Genomic DNA, 24422 nt, shown 5'->3' with positions numbered 1-24422 from the left:
ACTTCCCAAAACAAAATGGAATTTCCCTTCCCCACTTGCAGAATAAGGTGATTGCGAAAACAAAGGCTAAAAGCATCATTCGACCAATAGTTATTGATTACTCTTTGGGAGGGATTGGGGATCTAAAGGAAGATTGATTTTGGAAACTGATTGTTTGAAGGCATTGGAGTGGATTAAAAATCCTGGTTCCTGCCCATCCTTGTTCGAATCTTTGGTTAAGGAAATTTGCGCAGTGCTGGCAAATAAAAATGTAATCCTAAGGCACATTCAAAGATGTTGTAATTGGAAGGCCGATGAGCTTGCAAAGTCGGGTATTGGGTAATTATTTGTAGTTTTTCATAATGTTTTGGTATGTATAGGAAGTTTACGTTGTAATATAAGGTGGAAAACTAGTTCTAATTAGGGAGAAGGTCTTAGATGAGTTGGTAGTTCAGAGTAGGTTATTTTTGAGGTTGTATTTTGGTTGTGTATGGTTGTAATGAACTATAGATGTACTTGGTATTTCAGGAATAAAATTTTGAGGTATTTTTTTCTCCTTCCAATGTTCGTCAAGCTATTTTCGTAGCTTGATGGTTATAAGGGGGTTTTTTAATGAGGCATCCCATTTTAATCAAAAAAGAATGCTAGCCCGTTTATTTCTTTTAAACATCGGATATGCATGTTTCTTTTATTTGGCATCTCTTTATATAAGATTAAAAAGCTGTTTCTGAATATTTAAGTGGGAATGCTGCATGTTTGAATCACCACCTTGTTATGTATTGACATCATAGCTTTATGATTTTAGCAAACTTAAAGTGTTCTTGCTTCACAGGAAATAAGTTTGTTGGAGGTGAAGCATGGTTTGCTTCAGATCGTGGAATCCTTGGATTTTCTTCATAATAATGCACATCTTATTCACCGAGCTATATCACCTGAGGTTGTTTCTTTATCATTTTTTATTTTTTTCCGATAAAAATATTTTCCTGGTTTATACTAAAATGATCCTCAAAATGCTTTGAAATTTCCCTTTTTCTGCTTAGTTTTTTTCACGTGTTGCGATAAAGAACCAGTGACAATTTCGAGATTACATGGTGGATAATAGCAGGTGGGGAATATAACTGGTTTACAGGTATGTCTGATGAATGAGTTTGTACTTTGCAGAATGTCTTAATTACATCAAGTGGAGCTTGGAAACTTGGGTTTCGTTTTGCTATCTCAACGGATCAGACCTCTAGTGATTCAGCTACTGTGAAGGCCTTCCATTATTCTGTAAGTTGGACTTTTGATATCTTAATAATTTAGCTCAAAACTGTAAGGATGGGTGGAGGATGAGAAGAAAGGCCAGGTTTGAGCCACAATACTTTTTATTGTACTCAAATAAAAAATTAATTCAATTCATTGACCAACTGAATCAACAATTTTGCTCTAGCTATGTAGCTGTGACTTCATTTTCCATGAAGTAACTATGTTCAACACATTTTCGACTGATGTGGCCATGGCGGTCTGACTGTCATCCTATAGGAAAAAGCATGAAAAATTGGAATGTCAGGCAAATATGCATGTATGATACTCACCTTGAGAATAAGTAGCACACTTTAGTTCATTATTGGTAATGTACTTAATTGTCATGCCATCTTTCATTAGGTTAGCCACTTAGCAATGTAGATATGAATGTTGTGTGTACTTTTATGAACCAAAATGATACATGATAGATGCAGTACACTGTCATACATGATAATCTTATTTATTATTTTTGTATATTTTGGGATGTCCTTCTAACTCCATTCTCTCATTACTTATTGGTTTTGGCATAAATACTCCCATTCTTAGTAGCTGTCTTTCTACTTTTTTGGCTTTGCTTTCTTTTGACTTGTTAGCCATGATGTGTTTGGTCTTTGCAAATATGACTGTTCTCTTATGATATTTTGTCACTTTAGTCACCATGATGGATGGTTTTACATGTGCAATAATTATCTAAATTTAGCTTTCATCATGTTCTAATTTGATATGGTCCATGCAGGAATATGATACTGAAGATTATGTCATGCCTCTTCAGCCATCATTGAATTATACTGCACCTGAATTGGTTCGAAATAAAGAATCTTCAGTTGGATGGTCTTCTGACATTTTCAGTTTTGGATGCCTGGCCTACCATTTAGTTGCTCGAAAGCCTTTGTTTGACTGCAACAACAATGTCAAGATGGTACTTACTAATTAAATTTTATACTTTTTCGATTGCCTATTTTGTTCTCTGAATAAGAAAAACTACTTTCCTATCATGTTCATATCATGGCTAGGGGCTTTGCTCTTATTTTTAGAAATTTATGTTGGAATTATCTTGTAAATTTTAGTATTTGAGTTTATCTCTAACTCTAATTTAATTTAATTTGTAGATAAGGATAAAGTTCACTTAGCTAGAACTTAACTCAACTAGGACTCTAGCACATCTTATGATAGAGTACTGCTAGAAGTTCTCATACAATAATTTTATATTTTGGCTCCAAACACCCTCATTCCTAGAAGGAACAGATGTTCTACTTTAATTAGGATTTCAACAACTGCATAATCAACTTAAAGCAGAAAATAATAGGATAACAAATTGACAACCTACATTTATATAAATGACTTGTATACTTTTACTGGGGTTATGTGTTTTGCTTCCTTCCACCGTATAGTAATTGCTGAAAAGGATCCTTTGTGAAATGGCAATGTCATGTTTCCCATTATCTTCTGAGGCTTGTTCTCATCATGGGTCATAATCATTTAACTATAGTTGCTCCAATTACTGTAGACAACTCCGGAGCACTGAGTGTCACATGTACTGCCCATGCTTATGATGACAGTGATCCTCGTATACAAGAGGATGCTTTGAGAAAATCTCTACTCCTAGCCAAGCAGCTTGATACGCAGGTGATTGTCATGCTTTTTTCTTTCGAATGGACTGTTATTTCCATAAGTTTACCTTCTCATACTTTTGTTGCATGCAATAATAATTATCATCAATCTGTTAGAAGAGAGGCAGAATATTGTTGGATTTTTTTTTACTTGGATGTTATTGATGCTTGTTATTGGATAGTAGAAAAAAAAAGCAATAATCATTAGTACCTGTTGATAAGAGGTATACACGGACCTCACACTTAGATCTCACCTTTGCCTTAGTTTTTAAAGAAGATAAAGTAATTATTGTCGCAGAAGGATCACACCCTTTTTTCATTATCTGCATTTTATATGGATTTGAAATGAATCAATTGTGAAGTTGAAAGAATGGATGAAGAGACAAATTTACAGGTTTTCATCATTTTGCTTGAATAGTTGTTTGTGCCCCCTTTTATTTATCAATTGCTTGCATGCTTGACCAACTTGCTCTATCTAGCCATTGTTCTGCGGTTTGTAAGTTTCATAGAAGCTATCTATTCTTCCAGGCTCCTCTTATCTTCTCGAGTAACAAAATTTCGAAATATTGTTGGCACTTGTGTCACAAAAATAGAGAAAATTAAAGAACATTCTTAGGGCATCCGACACATTTTTGTAGGGAACTTTTGTTCTTAGACTCTTTTAGTGCCTGGGTCTTTATGTTTACTTTTGATGATTCTCTTTGTTTAAAAAGCATGGACCCAGATCTAGTAGGCAAATAATTTTATTCCTCGATAGAAAAGTTCCATTTCCATTTTATAGTAATAATACTCTTTTTAAGTTGTTCAGCTTGTGAAAGATGCCACTCTGCCTCGCGTTCATGGCTTAGCTCTTAAAACAACAGTTGCTGCGGTATGTATGCATATTTTTGATAATTATCTTGATATTGAATTATATAATCATAATTTTTAGATGTAATTATATGATTAAACACTTCCATGTGATGTAGGACAAATTCTCCAGAATAATAGTATTCATTTTCAGTATCAATATTGATCTGTTATCCAAACCTAACCTCCAAACATAATACAATTTATATAAGCTTCATAACCTGGTTTTAAGAGAAAAAAAGCCTAACTAATCCAAATAAATATAGTAATAAAAATTGTGGAAGTTGACGAGAAACAGTTTGTTTTTTCAGTCTGTATTTTTTATTATTTTCAAACACAAAAAAATACACGAGTCTTGTAAAAAAAAAAGTATACTTAGGTTAGAACTCCTATGGCTGTACAACTCTTTATTTAAACTTAGGATAGAGTTTATCCTAATCAAAACTAACCACTCTTATTTAAACTTAGGTTAGAGTTTATCTTCTAAACTAATTTACAAACTACACAATTATAATCAGTTGCAAGTTATAAAAATAAACCATCCAAACAAGTCCTCTAAGAGATCAAATCCCTTTTTCTAAATTTACGGCTAGGATAGACATTCTGATGCAGGGGGATCCGACACAGATGATGCTGAGCTGTCAGATTGCACCTTGATGGCGCTGAGATACCATGAATTGGCAGATCAACGCAAAGGCGTGAATTGATTGTGACATGTTTCTCATTGGGTCGTTTTGAGTATGTTTCAGTTTTTTGGCCATAAACTTTGGCTACAGGTGTCAGAATCGCGCATAAGACCCCAATCCAGAAAGCTATTTTCGACGCGCACGCTCTCCTCTATGTGTCCTTTTTTTCAACCTCAAATTCTGTCGTTTTCCCCTCCGAATCACTAGATTTAGATTTTTTTACTATTTATGGTAATATTTTGATTGTCAATTAGGAAGTCAATTTAAATCTGATTTAGACCGGATTTTTTTGAGATTGCTTATTTTATTTCGAATTTCAATTTAGAGTGATTTTTGGGATTTTGCTATTTTTGGCAAAATTCGAATAAAGACGATTTTTGGCTATAACAGTCCGGCTTGTGGACTGATTTTGGGGATTGTTTGATTTTATAATATTTTATTAAACCCTAGAGATTTTTTTCTCTGATTTTTTTTGGACGAATTTTCTCTTGTGAATCATCTGTTGGAGCGCCTGCAGGATAATCACTATTCTGTCCGGCGTCACATTCTTCCCAAACTTGTAAGGTTGCTCGTCACTTTCTCATTAAGTTATTAAAAAATGAGGCAGTCTGTGATCTTTTGGTCTGCTTCAAATGCGTATTTTAGAGCTGCTTTAGGTTAACTTTATGCATTATCCCTGCTAGTTTCCTTGAAAGAGACTCATGCCTCTCGAAGAAAATGGATTTAGGTCAGAAGCATATTGGAAAAGGAAGAGAATGCTTATTGAAATGTGTCTTCGTTGTTGCATTTAGGAAGGCATCTGAATTCTAACTTACGATCATACAATATTATTCAAAATGCTCATGATAATTTAATGAAGCAGATACATCTGTTTCTCGAAGTGTGTGGAGTTGGGGGCTTTTCTAATTTTTTTTAGATTCTAAAGCAGTTTTTAAAGTGCCTTTTAAAGTAACATAGCTACTTTCATTTCTATTAATCTCTTAATGAATCTCTTGGTTTCTTTGAGCAGGGTCAGAGTCAATGCTTTGCTATGCTTAGCGGATTTTGTTCACACACTTAATAAACATGCTGTGCTGGATGTACTACAAACCATTCAGCGTTGTACAGCGGTTGATCGTTCAGCTCCCACGCTTATGTGTACCCTAGCAATTTCAAATGCGATTCTCAAACACGTAATGATGGACTCTATTTTTTGTTGCATAACTTGTTTTTCATTTGTACGTCGGGAAGTCCTGGTGCCTAACAGCTCAGTATCTGCCTTTTCCATTCATCTTGTTCAGTATGGAGTTGAATTCACTGCAGAGAATGTCCTCCCTCTACTCACACCTCTTCTCACCACCCAACAGTTGAATATTCAGCAGTTTGTTATCTGGTATAATTGTTATAGTTGTGAATGTTGAATTCGCTCGGACCCTATTTCTGCAAAAAAAAAAATGATTATTATCTCCATTGCGAAAAGTATTAGTTAGTATTACCCATCTTTTTACCATTTTGAATGAAGATGTTATAATTCTGATTTTGTTTTAACTCAGAAAGATAGATTACAAACGAGGGGTTACTTTAAATGATTCGGGAATTCCAGAGGTAAAACGTTCTAGTACTGCCAATGGGCTTCAGTCGGAAGCCTTGAGCAAAAAAGTGGAACTGTGGCTTCGGCAAAACCCAGCACAGCTTGGTATGAAGATTGGGGTCCTACAGCCAGAGGAACTACCAGTGTCGGTGCCGGTGCCGGTGCCAGTGCCACTGCACAGCAGCCTTCAAAAGACAACTCATCCACTGATTCCATCTTGAGTGATAAATCAATTCAATCAGCATCCAAACAATCAGAGCCTTCCGTGATATCTACTGTATCCAGCCAGCAAGTTCTTGTTTCTTGCCCTGCGGTTGACATTGAGTGGCCTCCTCGTGCAACTTCGGGTATTACTGCAGAGTCAGACAATGGTGAGAAGCAATTGAATACTGGAACATCATCAGCATCAAGTTTTGATGATTTAGATCCAAACTGGCCTCCACGGACTAGTGCCTCAAATGGTTTGGGGAGCTTGAACGATGGCACCATGGGAGGACCAGCCACGACCAATTATGGATCCAGTTCTTTTACAAGTATGCAAATCAACATGAACAACCCCAATGACAAAAGCAACAGTTGGGCCTTCAGCAACCAAAACTCTGGGGAGCTGCTAAGACCTAATCTCTGAGGATCAAGTTACAGTGCAAGCATTTTGGACAGTGGGAGTCTGCAGAACTCTATTGGGTTCATAAAACAGAATCAGGGAAATTCAGCTTCGATGAACTCTTTGTACGATAATCAGAAATCCTTAGATCTGGGGTCTATATTTAGTAGTAGCAAAAATGAGTAGGCTGCTCCAAAACTTGCACCACCACCTTCGACTACTGTGGCCGTGGGTAGAGGAAGAGGGATGGGGAGGGCAAGGGTGAATACCCATGCCAAATCAACATCTCAACAGCCACATCTCCTGGATTTACTTTGATAATTGGGGTTTGCTTCTACTAGACTCACTTCTTTTTTCTTCCTTTTTTTTCAAAATGTGATTTGATAGAGCTGTCGTCCACCGTTGTATAGAGTTTTGCCAGATCCCTGAGTAAATTTATACATCTGTGGATGACTGTCATATGGGGGTTATGGATGATGCGCCATTGTTCGCCACATCATATGAGCTATGTTTGTAAGCTGTTGCTTTATTATTGTAGTTGGGATTACATGTAAGAGGCGTGTTACCTCAATTTTTGAATGGAGAAATAAAATTAAATCATTTCTGGGTTAAATACTGTTTGGTACTTGAAGAAAAAATAGCCGTTAATTCTGATTCTTCAAATTTCCTTCTGTTTTAGTAAAATGCATCTTTATTCTCTGGTTAATAATTTTACCTCAAATATTACATTATTTCTGTCCTTGACTCATTTTAATATGCATTCAATGCGAATTTTCATTCATATATGTTCTATCTGCTACAGTAGTCATAGCAGCTGATTTATATGATCAGAATTTTAGATCCTCGCAAACAGGAAAAATAAATGTAGTGGTAAAGGGGAAGGTTATTTATTTCTCACTATACTATAGGTGGTGGGTTCAAGCAATTGTGTCTATAGAGTTTAAGAAAATTATAAACACGTACTATCTTATAATCAATGAGTTAATATGCATATTTGTTACAAAAAAGTGTCGTGTTATGTTATTTGAAGGCTTAATATAAAAATTAGTGTCCAAGTTTATACCCCTTTTTCTATTTAGGTGCTTAAACTATTTTTCGACCAATCCATGTGCCTAATGTTTCCAACGTTACACTTTTAGGTGTTTAGACTGTCATGGTCGTTAAATGACACATGTTGCTTTTACAAAATTTTTAAAGAAAAACCCCAAAACTTTATAAAACTACAAAAAAATCTTCAAAATCCTTTTAAACCCTAATTTTAATCTCTTTTCCACCATCGATTGCCACCACTGTTGTCAATCAACCGAACATCCAATGACGTGTGACTGCCCAACCACCCACAATCAAAACCCCTTACTTTCTCAACCGTTTGAACACCCAATGGCGATGTAAATGCAACATTTTGCAATCGTCGATTTTCACTTACATTGCATATTTTTGCTGCAATTAAAGGTTAGAGTAGGGGTTTCGACCATTGGGAGTTTAGCCAGTCATACGTCGTTGGTTGCGACTAATTAACGGTGTTGGTGGCAGCCGACGATGACAAAGGGAGTGAAATTAGGGTTTTAAAAGTTTTTGGGTTTTTTTATAAAAAAATTAGGAAAAATGACGTTTTTTAAAAGAATTAAAATTTTAAATTTTTATAACGATGACATATGTCATTTAACAGTAGAATTTAACGGCCATAACGTTTCAAATAGGGGTGTAAACGAGCTGAGTCAAGCTCGAGTATTATTGAGCTCGACTCGAACTCGAAAACTATAAATCTAAGCTCAACTCGAAAACTCGCAGGCCTAAAATTTTCAAGCTCAACTCGAACTCGAAAGATAATATTGAAACTCGACTCGAACTCGAAAAGGCTCGAACTCAAAAAAAATTCAAGAGCTCGACTGAAGCTCGAACTCGATTAAAGCTCGATTCAAGCTCTGTTTTGAGCTCGATTCAAGCTCAGTTTTGAGCTCGATTCAAGCTCAATTTTGAGCTCAATTCTGAGCTCGACAGGTATTATTTTCCTTTGTTGAAACCCATCCACTTTTATACACTCACACTTTACCCCTTATTCCCTAAGAACCAACGATGTGAGATATCAAACCAACTCAAGTTCAACGCTAAGTCTGACAATCTCAACAATTTGCCTTATCTGATCTAACATTGGTATATAAAAACAGAAAAAGATCCTATTAGCTTCTGCAATAGCCTTCAATGGCTTCCATCATTATACCAATATTCATCTTCTTTTTCTTCTCTTCAATTTTCTCTCTCATCGTTTCTTCAACAAATTCTCTGAACCCAAATCTCACTTCCATATGAAGCTTCTGCAAATCAACTCCATACCCAGGTTCTTGTTTCGATTCACTGAAGCTTTCCATTTCAGTAAACATCAGTCCCAACATGCTTTTCTACCTCTTTCAAACCCTCAACACTGCATTATCCGAGGCTGCGAAGCTAACAAGTTTATTCTACAATGGCGGAAATGGAAACGTGATCGTCGAGAAACAAAGAGGAGCATTGCAAGATTGCATGGAACTCCATGAATGAACACTATCTTTGTTGCAAAAAAAAAGTATCGAGAATCGAAGATGAACACAAGCAAACCTAGTTTATGTTGCTCTAGTGTCTGAAACATTTATTCGAGGATATGACCTCCAAATACATGGAACACCCAAGTAAAATATATACCCGTATTCAACATTTATACTCCAGCCCAAGTAACGTAGACTACAATAACAAAGGAACACAAGCAAGCCATTCAAGCCTCTAATAGTTTGCATTCATCTTAGAAGATAAATATCAAACTGAGCAGTGTAAAAAATTACAACAGAAAGAAGTGAAACTAGAAAGGAAATGAACTCAACTTGCTTTCCGTTCCCTGCAGGAAGTCCATAATCAGCAAGCAGGTACAAGAGGAAAATTTCGTTCCAGACATCAGGCAAGCCAGGAAGACACCAATGGCTACAATCAAGTACCAACGGATTGTCACTCCACCCACCCACATGTGCATCTTTCCGGAAGGCTGACAATGAAGTTACTTGCAGAATGGTTATGTGGACAGTGACAGTCATATTCTTTACCACATCAAATACAGTCTCTGAGAAAATGCTTTGATCCCTCCCTTCGGTTTCTGACAATGGATTCTGGGTCACATTGCAAAACCTGCGGGATTTTTCACTGATGCAGAAACCAAAAAATAGTAATGATTTGTAAATTGACAAACATAGTTCATTTGGAAATCAACCAAATAAGCAAATATTGTAATAGATAATAGGTAGATAAATGGTATTAGATTATTGACGGCGCAAGGAACCCATGAAATAGACCCAACTCCAAAGCCCTTTTATCAGAAGATTGAAGAATGAAAAAAATATTTGGGAAACTGTGAAGCAGATATCAAGTTGTGAAGCAGTTCAAATTGTACATAGAAATCAATTCAGGATTGTTTGTTGAAAAAGAGAAAAAGCTGCAACATATGTGTGTGTATGCCACTGATTAACAGGATGGTAATCCACTGAAAGAGCATTATGGTGCATCAGAGCATTCCGCTCAGTCATAGGTGCAAGTGTTGTAGTATTATTGGTTACCTCCAGTGCGATGGCTCAAATGTTCGGAACAAGACAAGTGTTCTGTTGGCGTCAATCGTGTTCTCAACCCATGATGCCCAAGTACTTAATGTTGTTTTATAGGCAGCAGGAATTGACATTCCAAGCTTTACTGAGTTCCCAACCTGGAAGTAGCAACCACTGCCAAAGAAGACATTTAGGAAATTTTCCTGCATGTGTATGTAAAAACATCTGGGAAATGTTTTTTCAGCTAGTCATGGTAAGTTCATTGGATACTAAATGGTAAAAATAAATAACACATTTCAAGTATATTTTTTAAAATATCAATAATTTTGTAACAAAAGGAAATGTTGTTCTCCATAAAGGTTTTGAGTTTAAATAAATGTATCTATAGGATGTGTGAGCATTGTTAATTGATTAAGAAAATTTTAAATATATATTACTTTATAACTATCCCAAATTCTACTTCCATTCTAAAACACTTTAATTGTTTATAATTATATATATCATAATCCTATCATGTATTTACCTCGACGATTCATATGATTCAAACTCGTCATTTTCTATTAAAAAATTGGTGATTGTATGATATTGATGTTAACCTGTTGACTAGGGTATGATAAAATATGATCTCATCGTTTTAGTTGTATTTGTACATCAAATCTCCGTTTACATTATGTCGTCGAGTTAGTTCTTGAAATATTATGTTGGTGAGTCAGTGCTTGAAAGCAATGACGGTGACGATAGTCATCATTAAAATATGATGAAATCATGTCTCAATCACCAAGTTGTGTATATTTATTTTGCATGTTGATATGTTTATGTATAAGTATGCGAATGATTTATTTAGGAGTCACATAACATCATTTTGCATAATTTATATGTTACCTTCATGTACATAACTTAACCCCTATCACATAATCGGATTTAGGGTTTAGGGTTTAGGGTTTATGGTTTAGGTTTTAGGGTTTAGGGTTAATTACAAATACATTAATTAATCGACTTGGTACCGATTTATGAGGTAAGTACAATATAATATATTAATATTAAATGCATTACAATATGGTTTAGTTGTATTATAGAATTTTTAATATATTTTTAAAATTTTATAATTATCAATAATGTATTTTTAATAATGTAATTTTAAAAAATCTAAAATTATAATATAACATTTTTTTCGAGCTGCTCACGAGCTTTTCGAGTTGAATAACGAGTAGCTCGTTTCGGCTCGTTAAGAACTCGAGTCGAGCTCGAGTCGAGTCCATTCGATCCGAGTATTTATCGAGCCTTGATCGAGTCGATCTCGAGTAGCTCGCGATCTGTCTCGTCTCATTTACATCTCTAGTTTCAGGCACTTAAAAGTGTAATGTTAGAAACGTTAGACACCTAGATTGAGAAAAAAAATTACACACCTAATTGACAAAAAAGTTATAACTTAGACACTTGTTTTTATATTAAGCCTTATTTGAATCATCAAGGAGACGAAATAAATGATGCTTTTAAGTTTGATGATAATAAACTTGTTCTCAACATACATGACTTTATTGAACAAGATCAATTTGTGGTGCACCATTTCCAGTCGAATAGCTCATATTTTCTTACTTTTGTTGTATTTTCTTACTCTAAACGTTGATCAATGAACATGCAAGTTTCGACAACTCAAATAAACAAAAGAAAATTCTCGAAATGAATGAAAAACCTTGCACGAAAGTTTAAATGGGGGAAATGGTGTCATATAATATCATATCGCTAAAAATTATATTTATTATATTAATTACATATGATAAAGTTTTATTAAACTAATTTAATCAATTAACTAGTATTTACATGGTAGAGTGCATTATTCTTATGAAAAAAATATAAAGATTTAACAAAGCTGACATAGCTTTATTATTAAATAAACCCACTAATCGTCACAAATGACGTTACAGAAAAAGAAGAAAACACAGAAACAGTCATATTGCAATTGCATTGCTAAGACGTTATACGTGATTTTCATTTTCGGATAAAAACGTTTATGACAATTGACATATATAATATTATTGTCAGATATGTGGGAGTCATTTCCTAGGACAATGCCTTTTAGTGTGTGGATTTATTATCAATGCACCTCTCCATTTCCCCTTCAAACCCCACCTTTGTCGTCGCCTTCTCAACTGCCAACCATTATCAGTAGAGTATGACGCGATATTAGAGAAAAGAGAAATAATTTAAGTTATTTATATTTTTTACGACCATTGATATCATATTTATTGATCGACCGATATTAAATATTACATAGACTCGTTATAGAAACAATCCTTCTAATCTAATTAAACTTAATTTATTCTATTTATAATGTCAAGATTTAAATTATAAATATTATTTAGAAAATCCAATACCTTTTTATATTAGATCAATTGATAGATTAATACTTATATGCTTTTAAGTGAAATAATATACTCTAACTTTGCTATACTTGGAGTCAAATCGTGTAATTTGAAATATAAGTTGAAAAATGAATATGCATTTTTAATCAATAAAGGACTCGATAAATATAGGGACAAAGTCAAGTTCGTAAAGCTTATCCAAAGAGCTAATGTCTAAGGGAAGAATTAGATAGCTAATCAAGTAAACACGAATTCATTCCCTTCAAATTTGTAAAGCTTATTCAAAGATCTAGCTAGCGTCTAACGAGTGAGAATTAGATAGCTAAACAAGTAGCCACTGATCTGTACCCTATGTTGTATGAGTATATATATATAAATAGTCTAACGTGATTATAATATATTATTTTTAAATTATGTAATTTTCTGTTGATCGATAAATATTATTTCTTCAAATCTTATCATTTGTGTAGTAAGAAACTATGCTTAGATTAAAAAATGTATCTCTAAATACTCATCATTTCTTCAATTCTCAAAGTCACATCAAACCCCCCTCAACCTTCTTCCTTTTCTTCTCTGCTTAAATTATTCAAATAAATAACAGTAATTAGGAAGATTGAAAACCCACCCTAGCAAAATCATTACATTATTTGTAGTTGGACTGGAGTCGTCACATATATTCACTAAAAGTATCCTACGTCGTCGTTAAATCTACATTTAAAATAAGTTATATATATTAACGCATAGTATAACTATTCGATAAATTAATGTACAATATGATTAAAATATAGGTGTAAATTAATAATAAATTCTGAAAAGGATAAGTGTTGATGGAGTGAAATATAATTTTAAAATTTTTATTATTAAGTACTTTATAAATTAGTTTTAAAAAGGATAAAATTAATTTTTTAAGAGGTGTTAATTCTTTTTAAAAATATATTATCATTTTTTTGTTTTTTAATATTATATAAGTTATATACAGGAAAAAGGAATTTTAAAACTTTTTGCCTCAATATATAATTTCTCCGTCCATGACTACGGTTGTTGGATCGAATCACAGGTTGAGGATTGAAATATATGCTAAAATGTTCTGAGCGAAATTTTAAGTTTATCTAAATTACCTAATTTAACCCGATACTTGAAGAATGCTAAAAAAAACTGATTATATTGACCTTAATATAAAGGAAATTACATCACACCAATATTACAAAAATTATTTTCATAATCACAGTGATCTAATACCTAAAGATGGTAATAAATCAATTGATATAGTTTACTTTGATAAAATTTTGTGGTAGGTGAACTTCTATTTTATTTAATTTATAAATCTATTTATTACCTGATTTTTATATCAACAACAAAAGCTCTATTTTATCTTCTTTAGCTAAAACTAAAAGTTTGGATAAATATTACTATAACTGCATAAAATACTACACGAATGACTTAATTTCAACAAAGTTTATACATACAGAGATTGATTACTAGAGACGGCATAGCCACTTGATACCGAATAGCATAAGACGAAATGAGGTAAGCCAAGACATTATATTTGATGCTTACGAGACGCACTAGTTTTCTCCATTGGAGTGGCATCTCACCAAATTAACTCTTTCGCTCTTTGCATTTGCAGCAGCAGCGGCAAGGAAGAACATTGATGGAGAAGCAATCTTCTGATCAGATGAAAATTGGCGATGAAGAGAAGCATGGCACCAGGAGACTGGGTGGCCTTAGGACCATGCCTTTTGTCATATGTAAGTGTTAAAATTGATTTGTTTCTTCTCATGAAGTTATTGCTTTTTGCCCCCATTATAGTAATTGAAGTGTTTTGTTTGTGCAGCAAACGAGACGTTTGAGAAAGTTGCAAGCTTTGGTCTTCTACCAAATATGATTTTGTATTTGACAAGAGAATATCACATGTCCAACGCCACAGGAACAAACGTTCTCTTCCTCTGGTCTGCAATTTCCAATTTCATGCCGATTCTAGGAGCCTTTATCTCCGATTCTTTCCTTGGCCGCTTTTCTGTCATTGCAATGGGGACGGTCATCAGCCTTGTTGTAAGTAAAATGTTATCGTCAATGATTATAATCCGTGAGGAAAAACATATGTATTAATGTTTTGTTATTGTGGCAGGGAATTAGCATGTTATGGTTAACTGCTGTCCTTCCGCAAGCAAGGCCTCCTCATTGCGCCAGTCCGTTGATAGAACCTTGTGCCTCACCGACGGCAGCCCAGTTGGCGCTTCTGTTCTCGTCTTTTGCTCTCATGTCGATCGGAGCCGGTGGCATCAGGCCATGTTCCCTGGCCTTCGGTGCAGATCAGTTCTACAACCCTAGCGACCCCAAGAACAAGAGGGTCTTGCAAAGCTTCTTCAATTGGTATTATGCTTCAGTCGGACTTGCGATCATGATATCGATAACTGTTATCGTCTATATTCAAGTTAAAGTGGGGTGGGTCGTAGGCTTCGGAGTTCCTGCAGGGCTCATGTTCCTCTCCACAGTCATGTTCTTAGTGGGTTCACCACTTTACATCAAGTTGAAGCCGAATAAGAGCTTGTTCATAAGCTTTGCCCAAGTCATGGAGGCAGCTTGGAACAATAGAGACTTGACTTTGCCTCCAATTGAATCTGGTGAAGCCGTATGGTACTTTCACAAAGGCTCCAAGCTTATTGCACCTACAGAAAAACTGAGGTAGCACACAATCATATATAATACTGTAGTACTTATGTTATGAATAATGTGACAGATAGTTGCTTATGTCATTTCTTGTCAGGTTTCTTAACAAAGCTTGTATGATAAGAAACTCCGAGGACATAGAAAAGGATGGCAGGGCCGTGAATCCATGGAAACTATGCACCGTTAAACAAGTGGAAGAGTTGAAAGCATTGATCAAAGTGCTCCCGATTTGGTCTAGTGGGATCATGATCGCTGTAACGCTAAGCCAACACTCGTTCCCGGTGCTCCAGGCGATATCCATGGACAGACACTTAGTTCCTGGAGGATTCCAAATCCCTGCAGGTTCCTTTGGCTTGTTCGCAATGATCTCGTTGATGATATGGGTAGCCGCCTACGATCGAATCATAGTTCCCTTGCTATCCAAGTTCACCAAACGATCACAAGGATTCAGCCTCAAAGAACGAATGGGGATGGGCTTAGTGGTATCTTGTGTGGCAACAGCGGTGGCAGCAACTGTGGAACACAAACGACGAACCACCGCAGTAAGACAAGGACTAGCCGATCATCCCTACGCGACGGTGCACATGAGTGCCATGTGGTTAGTGCCACAATACAGCCTGATCGGAATAGCTGAGGCTCTGAATGCAATAGGGCAAATAGAGTTCTACTACTCCCAGTTTCCTAAGAGCATGGCTAGCATTGGTGTCGCACTCTTTTCCCTTGGCATGGCGGTGGGAAACTTGATTGGGAGTCTAATAGTTAGTATAATAAACAGTGAGACTAAAAAACATGGGAAAGTGAGTTGGGTGTCAAACAGCCTTAATAAGGGTCATTATGACTATTATTATTGGGTACTTACAATTCTAAGCGTGATAAATGTCTTCTATTACTTGTTGTGTTGTTGGGCTTTTGGGTCTCTTGAGAAGGAAAACAATAAAGAATGGGATGAAGGGGAAGACACACAGGATGAATTAGAATCAGATGACCTTGCTAAGGGAAAGGGATCCCCCCGTTTGATCTATTAATACTATCCTATGCTTTTACCTAGAATTTACACCAAAATACTCTTATTGTTATTTTTTCCTTTTTATTATATATAGAAATATTGATAAATATATGTAGCTTTGTTCATTAATGTATGAATATGAGAAGAAACCGTATCTTCTGTTAGTGTGTGTAGCTTTCCTTGTTTCATTATATGATAATGATGCCATATCATAAACGTCACTAAGTGTGAAAAGTAGGATATATAATTATATGACTTTACAAAAACATATAAAATGATAGGAATAATTTTTTATGAATTAATTTTATTTAGTAAATTTGCTTATTTATTTAAACAAAGAGAAAGAATATATATTATTTATTTTGATGAATTATTATTGTTTTCTTAAGTTCTTACGATTTTTTAATTTTTAAGTTTAAATTTACATTAATGCTTTTTATATTATGAAAAAAGTATTTTAACATTCATATAAAAACTTAGCTTTTTCTTATTTTAATACTTATGTAACTAAAAGGAACATTAAACCAACTAATGATTATCTTTATTTGGTTCAAAAAAAATTATTATCTTTGCTTTAAAATAATTAAAATAGTTTAGAAACCCCAAATAAAGTAATTTTAAAATGTATATTTTATATTTAATTAAATGTATGAAATAATAAAAATTTCATATTTAAAAATTGTATAAAAATAAGTACATTGATTTAGGTGCGACATAAAAGTATTTATGTTTAATAACATAAAAAATAATTTCGATTCCAACAATATTTAAAAATATATGGATATAATATATTAAGATAATTGAAATTCAATGCAGGGCTGTTAAAAAATATTTGATTCGAATTATCAAATTGTCGATATGTTGACTCGATTAAAAATTATTGAATGTTTATAATGAAAATATTTAAATTTGTGGGCTTAATACCTAACCCGCTATTTTTTAGAGTTTCAAATAAGATTTGGATAAAAAAATCTTAATCGAGTATCAGAGTATCGAGTACATTATTCCTTTTTAATTTTAGGGTAAAGTATATAAATAGTCTCCAAACTTTTAGGATACTTGCACTTTGGTCACCTAATTTTTAAAATTTGCAATACAACCATCAAACTTTTAATCATTTTCAGTAAGATCCCTGTTGTACTCTCCCATTAGGTTTTGCTGACGTGGCACTTAACTGACGTTAACACCCTTCTCCTTCTCTTCTTCTTCACCTCTTATTTAGTTGCCTACTTCTTATTCGCCTCTACAGAGGAGGGACTACGACGAAGAGCCAAGATTGACTGGGTTTTGTTCGGAATGGTGTGAGGACTTCAACGGTGGTGGCGATGTGGCGAACGGATAACCCTATCGATCGAAAATCGATCAAAATAGAAAATAAGATTTGGGGTTTTCAACGAGATTCTGGGCCCTCTCCATGACGAACAGAGGTGAGTCTCGGTGAGTGGCTAACGAGGTTTTGGTCGGAATAGGGCGGTGCTCCTACTGATATCGATGGTGATGATCACCGACGATTGATCGGAGATGGGTGTTCGAATGATTTTCTCGTGATTTGAGACAAACGGTAGACGGTAAGTATGAATCGAGGGTCGGGGTATAGTCGAGAGGCGACGTCGGTGACGATGGTGATGGTTGTGTGACCCACCGCTGACCGGAGGTAGGGTGAATAGGAGAAGAAGAAGAAAACGAAGAAGAAAAATGGGGATGGGTTAACGACAGTTAATTGTCACGTCAACAAATGGTTACAACAGAGACCTTACTGCAAATGATTAAAAGTTGGGTGACCAAAATAGAGGCGCCCCTAAAAGTTAGATGAATATATTGCAAGTTTCAAAAGTTGGATGATCAAAATGCAATCGTCTTAAAAGTTTGAGGACTATTTATATACTTTACCCTTAATTTTATTTTTTACTTTTTTTTTTTGTATTTCGTTAAAACTTCCGTACCATTCATCCCCTCACCTCAGGTCCCCAAGCGGGCAAACCCCAATTGCAGTCGATCTCTCTCAGTCTCTACTCTCTTCTGATCGTCTCTCCCAATCTCGCTGCCTTCATCATCGTCTCGTCGTTAGTCGTCACTTGCCGTCATACATGGGTCACAGCTAGAGCTAGTTAGCCAGGTGCTCTTTCTTCTCCTCTTCTCTTCTCTTTGTAATTTGAATTTCTCAATCCACAAAATGATGGAAGAAACTGAAGAGATGCGGATGCTCAAATTGCAGCCATAAGAAATATTGCTTCCAATAAAACCATAAAACTGTTGAAATTATGTCGTATTGCTTTCAATAGCTTTCGTCGTCCCAATCTAAAATTCCTTATGGATCAAACCAAAGCTTAGTGAAGAATATCAATTAATAGTCTGAAATGAAAGGGTAAAGTGATGGATAAGCACTTCAAGATTGACCCCAAAAATTATGTTTCTCTGCAATTATTGTTTCTGGAAGAATTTAATTACCCCTATACAATTTTATGGTAAAGATTGACATTCATGCAGGATGATGCCACAATGATCCAACTGTGAGGAAAAATTTCATCATTTTAATTTAAATTAGAACCGGGCACTCTGTTACCCGACTTACAAATATCCGAGTATTACGGGCCGGGGCATGGGCTGAGCTTTTGGTACCCGAAAATCTCGAGTACCCTATTATTATGTTTTCCATTTTTTTAAGTGTTTAGGGAAAAACAGGTTTAGGGGAATAGTCTGTTGGGTTTGGGCTCTTGAGAACTGATGGTTTATTTTTGGGTAAAATTTTTCCATGTCAAAAAATGGACCTTACTGTATAGTACCATGATCTCTACTCTCTGGAATACTTCAATAAAAAATATCTGACACCTTATCAGTTTGCAGCATATTTATTTTATTTTGTTATTTTATTTCATTATTTCTGCCGAATGTAGGCATGCAGCGTGTTTTTTATTTTATTTCGTTACAGTACAGCTACAGTACGTTCTAGGGATTTTGGGCAGCACAACACAACTACAGTGCTGTGCTGCCTCTGCTTGGAAGCAGCTGTTCTGTTGGAGAAGCCCATCTTGGTTCCTTAATAATGAACAGGCAGTTGCAACAAATCATCCATATTCCACCCAGCCCACCCGTTTCCCCTACCCACCGACCCACTGGTGAGTTCATCAATTCTCATTTCCCTGTTTCCTTTTTCATTTTCCTTTTATGATTCTTTAACCGACATATTCATTACACAGAAAAGGTTTATGTTTCCTTAATTGAACCGAAACATGCAAATACTATTATAAGGTCAGATAATAATATTATCACTTTTATTGTTATTATGATGATGATCATCATCATGGATTATATTAGTAATACTAATAGTAGTTTTCTTGAATGAAATCGGATGGAATGGGAATGATAGGCTGCTTAATCAGATTGCACCGCTTCAAAACCTTCACCACTTGAAGCGGATTCACAAGAAGCAACTCCAAGGGGTTAGTAAACACTACGGTGGTGTTTGTTTTTACAGAAGTAAAAGGTTTGCAGTCTAAGGACCACATCTGCAGGTATCTGCAGCAGAAGAGGTAGACCAAAAGTCTACAGTCTGCAAGAAGAAAATTGTTTGTTTTTTACCATCTGTAGACTGCTAAAATAAACTGAAATATAAATAAACTGATTTTTTAAACTTAAAAGAGTTTTGCAATACTGATATTTAAATAATTTTAGTTTTACAATATTGAAATTTAAATAATTCATACAACTACAATAATAAATTTTTTAGAAAAACAAACATCACCTTATTAATTCTATTATAAGTCTCACATAATCACATGTATTATTAGTTTTATAAGTTTTATAGAATAAAATTTATAAATGATCATTAAATTATATTATATGATTTTTTTTAAATATGCAATTATGTAATACTTTTAATTTTTTTAAATATATATTCATAATTTTTTTATAATTATATGATATTTTTAGAAAATATTTTTAAATTTATCAAATTTTTTATGTTATTTTTATTTAATTGTGATTATATTTTAAATTTTAAAAACATAATTTTAATTTTTATATTTTAAAATCTTAATTATCAAACAATAAAATCATTTTTTATTAAGCAATGTGGTTTAAATACTTCATTTTGTATAAAAAGTTTAAATATAATTTAAAAATAACAAATCCAAAAAATATTATATTTAAACTTAAACCAAAATAATTAAATAATATAAATTTTAATAATATATAAAATAATTTATATGATTAAAATTAAATATCTATAATATAATATTAAAAATTAATATTTAATTTATTTAAAAAATTAATATTAAAATTAATATATATAATATTAAAAAATTAATATTTAATTTATTTAAAAATTAATATTAAATTTAAAATCAAATATAATATAAAATTAAATATAAAACCTCTTTGAAGAGGTTAGAAGACGTCTGCAGACATAAGACCACGTCTGCGCCGCGCAGAGCACGCGCATACGTTAGAAGAACTTCTGTCTTCTAAAAAACAAACGGTCTGTGAAGTCCAATATCTGCATGTGGTCTGCGCGGTGCAGACATAAGAGCTTTGCATACCTTACACAGTAAAAACAAACACCACCTAATAGTATCCTTATTTTCTATTGTTACACAATTGTACATTGAATGTTCTCTTTTCTTTCATTTCATTTCCATTAAGTGCTAAAAATATGCTTACTTTGTCACTGTGAAGCAACATTAGTTTCAAGTATTTCATTTATTGATTCATGAAGATTCTTTGCATGATAGAACAATTAAAAAAATATAATAGGATGGAAATAATGTTCATGTATTTGTTCAAACAAAGTGATATAGTTGTGGATTATAATCGCTATGTAAAAGATTGGCTTCGTTTGCGCCCGGGGGGGGGGGGGGGGGGTTTGAATGCCATATTGTCCATTACCATTCATTGGTGGAATTTTAGAGTTGGAAATTGTGTTTGGATTCTGAAATGCTTAGACATAGTTATTCGTGGTGCTGGAATTATTGTCTCTCATTTATATTTTTTCAGCTGTCACAAGCTGTAGTACGTTCCTTATATGCTTACTTTTTCTCTCTTTTGTTTCATTCACAGCAACATTCCTGGTATTGCTGGGTTTAGTGAAGATGATTCTAAATCAGTTTTCAGTTTTATGAAGTTTACAGTAGAGTTAGCGAAATCCGGTGATCATCTGGTAGTTATTTAATTATTTTTCTTATGCACTGGTTTTATTGTATATGGATATGTATGAGATACTGGAATACGTGAATTGATGTCCCTTTACAATAGCATAATCCATACACCGTCTAAATAGCTTCTATAGTTAATTAGTTAATTTAGAATATAATAATTGATACGTAGTGTTTTATAGTAGGTATTTGGACCCTATGAATGCTTCATGGAAGTGGAATTAGAGATAACATAGGATGCTTGATCTAGAACAAGTATTGTCGAATCAAACACTCAAGCAGTTATATGAATTTTTAGTTAAAATTCCTCAAGTGTCTCAACATTCCAATATCAAAATATTGAAATCTCAATATTTTATTAATCCAAGCCTCCTAGAACACAGGTTGACCTGGACATTTATAACTTGTTACACAACTGTTTGCATGACCAGAGGAATCAATTAGACTAATCTTAGGGATTTTATGTATTATTGTTTACCTTTTGTAAATCACTCTAATGTGTCTATATAGGATGTTTCTAAGAGAAATGTATATAGAGAGTTTTATTCAGCTTCGTGTTTCTCTACATGGTATCAAAATTAGGGGTTAGTGAAACTCGATCCGACTTTAGGAAATCGAAAAAAAATCCAAATTTTGAGTTAATCGAATTGAGTTATCCGAGTTATTCGTTTTTTTAAATAAACTCGAATAAGTTTTTTAGTTTTTTGAGTTCGAGTCGAGGTAAACTTTTACAATTCGGATATTTGAAAAAACTAATTAACAAATTAGTGTATATACTCATTGGGTCCCTATCAATTTTTAAAATGAGCAAATTGCAAAAAGTTCAAAATAATCTCAAGTCCGTGGTTCAAATTGTCAATGATCAGTTGTAACATATGTTGCAAAAATAAACTATACATATGTGGTCTGCCCTAATACAAACAAGATATAGTGCAACCTTAATTAATAAGTGTTGGAAAAATTATGGAATGAATTGATGCTATTTATAACTAATTAATAATAAGTCATGTCACTTGGTGAATGAACTTAATTTTTGGTTTAAATTTGCATCCATTCAATCATACATATTCAACAATTTTCTTCATGAAAATATTAAATTATTTCAAAAAGGTTAAGTCCTTTAATCGAAAGGTTAAATCCTTTCATCAAAAGGTCTTAGCCCTTCGATCCATTTCCTCCTCTATAGGCTAGTTGAGGCACACTTCTTAGACACAAGTTACAAATTACAACACAAAGTGTAGAACCTTGGAATAGGAAAACACTTAGAACATTCCATCTAAATTCGTTCTTTCCGGTGATAGAGAAAGTTGTGTTTGACTGATCACTATGGTTGTGATTACTATTGTGATCGTTTGTTGTTGTATCCTGGGAGACTGACGTCCAACGTTACTCAAAACACAGAGGAGATGACGAATTTGTCTTAAGGAAACTGTTCATACAGGCCTCAACAAAAATCCTTCTTCGGTTTATCTTACTCAACTCATTTGATTCCGAGTGAGTAAACAAATCACGTTTCTCTATTTTGATTCTTTATTTATTTGTTTCTTTCGATTATATAATATTATTTATTTATTTTTATTTTTACTCGTATTAACATTTTGTCTAACAAGGACTAGTAGAAATCAGTCACTTTTTCCTAAATTTTCACTGAAGTTAAGTATGCCCTGAAATCCATTTTCGGTGGTGTTTCATCTTAGTTTAATTTTGTTGCAGATATTAGTTTTTTCTTGTCTAATTCTGCATTTTTTTCTGCAGACTGTCAATGCTGCTTTGATAGTGGATCCATTAGTCGGGAATATAATTGCAAGTGCATGTGATGAACTCTGCTCGTGGCATATGGGAACAAAAAAAGCAAAGACAGAAACCTGCTCCTTCAAACAGTCAGAAGGATTCTCTTCCGATGCTGATGCTAACAGGATAGCATGAGATACAACTTTGCTTTCAAATGGGTCATTTGACAATCTCCAACAATGTCACACCACAGTATCTTGTTTAAACCCTTGGCATTTTGCACAACAATCATTGGATACGAGTCCTTGTTATTGTCAAGCATTACGACATGCTGCCATTGTTGCTATTGAAGCTTCTGCTGCCAGGGACCGACATTTGTTCCCTGGTTCTGGGCAGAGTGATAAGTTGTATGATGTTGATTCTACTCATTCTTCTCCCTCAGGTTCTCCAGCAAAGAGACAAAGGATCACCCTTGAAAATGTGAGTTAACTTCTCGTATTGAATATTCATCTTGGTGATCCATATAACTGAGGTTAAGCTGGGGGCATATCCTCCAATTTTGTTTCATAATTCTACTTGAAGCATCAGTTAGTCTGTAAGTAGAAAATATATTATGGTTTTTCTAGTTTTCCTTTAGATATAAAATGATGTTATTTGACACCTTTATATGTTTGCCATTTTAGAAGAAAGAAAACTGGATAGCTGTATGTCTAATTGCAGATTTGCAGTATTCGTTAGGTTTTAACAAATTTATTCCAATAGAGTTTTTGTAAATAACAACAATTTCTTGATCATTGATAGCAAATTGTCAAATGTGTAATAGGTTTTGTTTATTCTTGAAAGGTTTATTTTTACTAGTTTTCTTAAGAATATCATGTGGAGTATAAATCTGTACAGAACAAGACAAATTCAAAAACATGTATAACAAGTACTATTTTAGGTAAACAATGATGGGGAACAGGATGCGAACACCGAAGGTTCAAACTCCTTAACCAGACCCTATCTGTGTACTGGCAATGACATCTATCTTGTCTGGGAGCCTTGTACAATGGAAGTTGTTAGTTAAGCTTATCTCTCTCTGTTTTTACATTGCACTTTTTTAGGGTAGTTCTGCGGTGCGGCGCCTAAAAAACGGTTAATATACGGCGTGATCGGTTAAATAAGTGACCGGTTAAAATTTATACCGGTTATGTTATATTATTTAACCGGAAATATTATAAAGTACAATAACATACTAGGTAGCGCTATAATGTAATAGGTGTGCTTATATTACTAATTTATAAGTAAACGGTATATTTATACCGGTTATATTGCAAATTTACCTTTTATTATAATATGTTGAAAGTGTCCATAATTT

General features: G+C 34.0%; 1 protein-coding gene, 1 long non-coding RNA gene and 1 pseudogene across 2 annotated transcripts; all 3 read left to right on the top strand.

Moving 5' to 3' along the window:
- The first annotated feature begins 489 nt into the window (after positions 1–489).
- LOC120180611 lies at positions 490–6947 on the top strand (annotated as a pseudogene).
- Positions 6948–14082: 7135 nt separating this feature from the next.
- Positions 14083–16203, top strand: LOC120180610 (protein NRT1/ PTR FAMILY 1.1-like). Its single transcript, XM_039185917.1, has 4 exons — positions 14083–14256; positions 14343–14560; positions 14637–15193; positions 15276–16203. Exons 1-4 carry the CDS (start codon positions 14160–14162, stop codon positions 16201–16203), a joined length of 1800 nt encoding a protein of 599 aa, XP_039041848.1. The 5' UTR covers positions 14083–14159.
- Positions 16204–21240: 5037 nt separating this feature from the next.
- On the top strand, positions 21241–24124 carry LOC120180697. The gene is made up of 3 exons (XR_005521703.1): positions 21241–21339; positions 23090–23545; positions 24006–24124. It is a non-coding gene; the product is annotated as an uncharacterized LOC120180697 (long non-coding RNA).
- Positions 24125–24422: the final 298 nt, after the last annotated feature.

Source organism: Hibiscus syriacus, unplaced genomic scaffold (genome assembly GCF_006381635.1).
Source record: "Hibiscus syriacus cultivar Baekdansim isolate YM2019G1 unplaced genomic scaffold, ASM638163v2 tig00112498_pilon, whole genome shotgun sequence".
Classification (NCBI taxonomy): Eukaryota; Viridiplantae; Streptophyta; class Magnoliopsida; order Malvales; family Malvaceae; genus Hibiscus; species Hibiscus syriacus.
Note: the sequence above shows the minus strand (reverse complement) of the source record. Positions and strands in the feature narration are given on the sequence as shown.